Consider the following 5,069-nt stretch of genomic DNA (forward strand, 5'->3'; position numbering starts at 1 on the left):
TGAGGAGGTGAGGTTTCTGACCTACATTGCAGCCAGCCACCAGGGGGCGATCAAGACAATTTGGCTTCACATTTGGGGAGCTGTCAAGTCATCCATCTTTAGACACAGTCGTGTTGTCAACCACAATGATATTTAGTATCATTAGTCAAAGAAAAGCAGCAAATGCTCACATGTGGAAGCTCAAACCAGCAAATTTTGGGGTATTTTGGCATGGAAAATAACTTGATCAGTCAAATACCAAAGTGGTTGCAGTACATGTGATGCATTTGATAAGAAAAGGCTTAAAACCTTAAAATTTAATCTTTATTGTCAGACAGGAAATGCAACAAAATGCAGGATACAGTATGACGTGTTACCAAATGTCCAAACAGTCACAGCAAATTTGTGTGCCCCAGGTAAAATGAACAGTAGTCTCACATGTTAAACTCACTGAGTACAAATGTCCTGTCTGAAGCAGTGTCAATGGAATTATTGCTTTAAAGAAAAGAAAAATCAACATTAAAAAGACTATTGTTTGGGGAAGTCATTAAAAGGCTTGCACTCTCTTTTCCTTTACGTACATGCAGTCACGTTCACAAGCATCACATATACCATCTTACAGTCATACTAATGACTTAATGAAAATAATTCAAATGGAACATCAAAAACTAGACTTTAAAAAAATAGTCTCTCATTTGTCATGATCTACTGAACATCCATGAAGAGTTCTCATAAAAGGGCATGAACCTCTCGCACTTCATCGGCTCAGCACGAGAAGTCACACATAGATCGACCCCCTACCCAGATTTAGGCATCATGAAAAAGGCCCCATCACCAAACAGATCAAAACATCCCCATCTGGGATGAACATCAGCTCTCCTGCTTGTCTTTGACCAAAAGGGCTGTGTGCTGCCCTCCACTGGAGGCCATCAGTACTGCACGGTTCTCCAGCTGCTTGCCTGTCATCTTCACAGGGCTCCACTCATCATCCTCCTCTCCTGTGCCAAGCTGCAAGTTGGTGCCCATGCCCCAGGCGTACACAGATCCTGGAGTAAGCACAGCCAACAGTAAGTTCAATAAGCATCCACTGTTTTTACTCTCTTAGCTAAGTGCAAACATTGGACAGATTAAGTTGACACACTTGGGAAAAAAATAAATAATTCATATCAGCTAGCAGCAGAGAAGTTGCTGCAATAATGGAGATTTGGTGTTAGGGGCAGGGGTGGAGCACATCAAGTGGTATGCACATGAATGCCAGGGCCCAAGGCTTGCCAGTTTAAGACTGCATCGTCATGAAATGATCAATATTATTCACTTCACCAGCCAGTGGGTTTAATGTTTTGGCTGATTGCTGTATGTTTCCTCGCCCACAAATTTAATGAATGTACATCAACTAGTACTTTGTGTTTGAGATGAATCATCAAGGATTGATACAAAATTTTAATTAAGTCTGATTTAAATGGTTCTTAAAAAAAAGGAAAGTATGAGAAGGACAAGTGATTTATTGTTTTGTTGCGTTACAATTACCGTGGTATCGCACTGAGTATCAAGAATAGTGGCATTTCACCAGTATTGACTATTTAATTTCTGGAATACTTAAATGACCTATGGCTGTGTTTTGCTGACAGAGGCCTCTTGCCTTTGAGTGACTAATGACTGTACTCTGTGAGCAGCAAAGTCAGGTGATTTTGACACAGGGGATTGTGTTTATGTTTAATGTTGAAGTTTTTTTAACCATTCTAGAAACCTTCCCCTAACGCTAACCGAAGAGGTGGATGATCAGAAAATACTTGTGAGTCCTGTGGGTTGTTTTTAGAGGCACTGGCTAACACTTGTTATAGTTCACTGCCTTAAAAGCAAACAATATGTAGCACTCCAATTAAACAGACTCAGAAGTTGATCACTCATTCCGCTACTGCATTTGCTTCTCCTCTCACCCTCTCTGGTGACGGCGTAGCTGACAGTCGCCCCACATGTCACTCCACTGGCCGGCTCCATCCCCATCACAGGCGTGGGCTCACTCTTTTCTTCTGCGTCTTGGCCCAGACCGAGACGACCATACTCCGCTCTGCCCAGGCTATATACCTGTCCTGAAAGATAAGGAGAAAAAGGATCCATTTTAATGTTTTCAGCTAGGGTTTGATTATATTGTTGAATTACAAAAAATATATACATAACTTGCAACATCAGCTGTAAATTACCTCTGTACTTAAAATCTGCCTTGATGGGATCCCAAAGTTTGATAAGCAGGTATTTAGTTTTAACAGCCAAACATTAGCCCTTTTATACAGAAACAAAGCAACAGGGCCATGATGAAGCCCCTTCAGGATGCCGGCGGCATAAAAGCGGTGTCGAGCATGGCATGTGACAACAGATTTGGCTTCTAGTGTGTCATATAACACAAGTGTCAGCAGTGCATTCTAATCTTGTCCTCTGCTGAGAGAGTAAGGAGCTTTCGGACCTTATTGTTTTCCCAATTTGTGGACATCTTCAGCTGCCATTCTTTTTTGAGTTAGCTGCTAACTGTGACCAGCTGCTTTTTTAATCTACCAGCTGCGGGGTAATAGATAACATATTGTCAAAACGTCACATGCCTCCTTTCCTGCCGGCTGTCCCTTTTACACATATTGATTCGGCACTGTTATTACCTCCACCACCAGTATAAAGGCAAGACAAGGCTGTCCATCCATTCTGCAATCGTACCCTTTATACAAAATGGCAAAGTGGAACAACAGCACAACATTCCCGCACTGAACAAGTGTAAAAGGGGCCATAGTAAATCTGGATGCGTTAGAAGGAGCTTACCTTCAGCATCAAGGCAGACTGTGTGATGTTCTCCTCCAGAGAAGTCTACCCAGGAGGTGGTAGAGTTTTTGAAGCACGTCAGTTTTACCGGGGTAAAACTTATCTTGGTGCTTCCAGTGCCTGAATTAAAAAAAAAAAGAGGGTGCATTATATATAAACAAAGTAACCTCACAAAGTCTGCTGCAATAACCTTAGAGCAGAATGTGAGCAACTGACTCATAGCTGACCGTAAAGCAGTGTCAGATACTGCAGTCAAAGTTATGACACAAATTTGATCAACTGACATTATCAAGGGACTAAACACTGATGACACTTACCAAGCTGGTGATAATTGGCGAGACCAAATCCATAAACATGCCCATCTTTTGACAGAGCAAAGGTGAGATATGCTCCGCAGAAGGCATCAATGAAGTGAACTTTCCCTTTGACTTCCACAATCTGCGGTACCAGCAGCCGGCCTGAAATCACAGGACACAGTCAGGCAGAAGGCCACAGCAATATACATCACACATGAGACATGAAAACGTCCGTTTCTTGCAATCACAAATTAATGTTAATGTAAAATCCTGTATACTCTTGTAACATCACAAGTTGATGCTTTGGGCTTGAAAAGGCTTGCGTTACTTACTGAGGCCTTTCCTGCCGCCTCTGTCAGAAAACCGCTCAGACACTCTTCCCAGCTGCCCCTGCTGTGCATTGCCTGATGTGTAAAGATTTCCCTCCAGTGTAACCATGACAATGTGGTCATTGCCTATTAAAAAATCATAAAAAATTAAAGAGAAACATGGTTAGAAGTTCATATGCAGCATACAAAAACACAGACTGAAGTAAAGGGGACTTTCTTACCTGACGCAATTTTCACGACAGGTTCTGTCACGGGGACCTTGATTGGTAAAGTGCTGTTCATCATGGGCTCCAGGAGACCTATCCCACCATTACTATCCTGGGAAAAAAAGGGTCAAGTATATATATATATGGTTAAACCCAGAGATACAAACTGGTCAGGTTTTGGGTTATAAAAAGTAAAGCATGGCTTTAGATGGGACCACTTTGGTCATCAACCTTCTATGCTTGCTACGATGACATAAATGATAACCGATTCTTTGTTTCTTTTCTGTAACTAAATTCCCTCTCATGCTGCGTTCACATGGAATCAGGAGACAGTCGACAGCAAACCGGATATTATTTTAATGACATTAGGTGAGGCTGGCAGAGAATACTGGCAACAGTAACTGTAAAAGCTATTGCCGTTCAAACTTTTTTTTAAGATTATTTTTTGGGGCTTTTATGCCTTTAATTGACAGGACAGTGTGATGTGAGGGGGGGTGGGAGGGAGTGACACGTGGCGGGGGGCTGCGGGCTGGAGGCTAGCCTGCGGCCGCCGCAGCAGGGACAGTGCCTTTGTACATGGGATGCCTGCTCTATCCACTAAGCCACCGACGCCCTGCGTTCAAACTTTTTGACATCCTCTGCGTCAAAATTTACAGCGTGATATTACAGAGCTCTCTCACACAAGGAGAAAACACTTGCGGTCTAGACAATTACTGGACATTACTAGCAAAATCACATGAACTAATAAACGCAAAATTATTTGATTTAATATATTTTATTCCATTCTTTGTAAATACAGCATCACCTTTGAAACATATCATCATGCATGTTTCGTTTTACCGTCATGACATTTTGTCGGACTGTTTGTTTTTCCTGTGCTGATTAAGTAAACGCAGCATCAGAGGCCACGATTAACAAAGACAGAGCTGGGTCAAGAAGTACAGTATATACACATTCTTCCAGTACCAACTCAGATGCCAAGTTTCACTATGTTATTATGGAATACTTCACTTTTGTGCATATTTTGATGCCTTCGGAACATAGTCTAAACTCAAGTCAGCACAGTCAGAATGCAAACCTACATTAAGAACAGTGTTGTTTTGTCTGTCTGCTTGATCACATCACCAACCCAGTGTTGTTTTGTCTGTCTGCTTGATCACATCACCAACCAAACTGAACTGAGCAAAAAATTAAGTTTAACCAAAAGTCTCGTCTCGTCTCGTCTCGTCGTCCTCCGCTTATCCGGGTCCGGGTCGCGGGGGCAGCAGCCTCAGCAAAGAAGCCCAGACAGTCCTCTCCCCAGCCACCTCCGTCAGCTCTTCCGAGGGAACCCCGAGGCGTTCCCAGGCCAGCCGGGTGATGTAATCCCTTCAGCGTGTCCTGGGGCGGCCCCGAGGTCTCCTCCCGGTTGGACATGCCCGAAATACCTCCCAAGGGAGGCGTCCGGAAGGCAT

At 43.1% G+C, this 5,069-nt stretch overlaps 1 protein-coding gene across 1 annotated transcript in view; it reads right to left on the reverse strand.

Annotated features, from left to right (window-relative positions):
* Positions 1 to 272: 272 nt before the first annotated feature.
* rcc1 (regulator of chromosome condensation 1) overlaps positions 273 to 5,069 on the reverse strand; it is a 14,338-nt gene continuing 9,541 nt past the window's right edge. The window contains exons 5-10 of the mRNA XM_050047076.1: positions 3,631 to 3,727; positions 3,413 to 3,535; positions 3,102 to 3,242; positions 2,785 to 2,904; positions 1,917 to 2,069; positions 273 to 1,025 (exon numbers count right to left, since the gene is read on the reverse strand). Of these exons, the coding sequence (XP_049903033.1) occupies positions 850 to 1,025; positions 1,917 to 2,069; positions 2,785 to 2,904; positions 3,102 to 3,242; positions 3,413 to 3,535; positions 3,631 to 3,727 (810 nt within the window). The 3' untranslated portion in view covers positions 273 to 849. The remainder of the gene's footprint in view (positions 1,026 to 1,916; positions 2,070 to 2,784; positions 2,905 to 3,101; positions 3,243 to 3,412; positions 3,536 to 3,630; positions 3,728 to 5,069) is intronic.

Source organism: Epinephelus moara, chromosome 6 (genome assembly GCF_006386435.1).
Source record: "Epinephelus moara isolate mb chromosome 6, YSFRI_EMoa_1.0, whole genome shotgun sequence".
NCBI lineage: Eukaryota > Metazoa > Chordata > Actinopteri > Perciformes > Serranidae > Epinephelus > Epinephelus moara.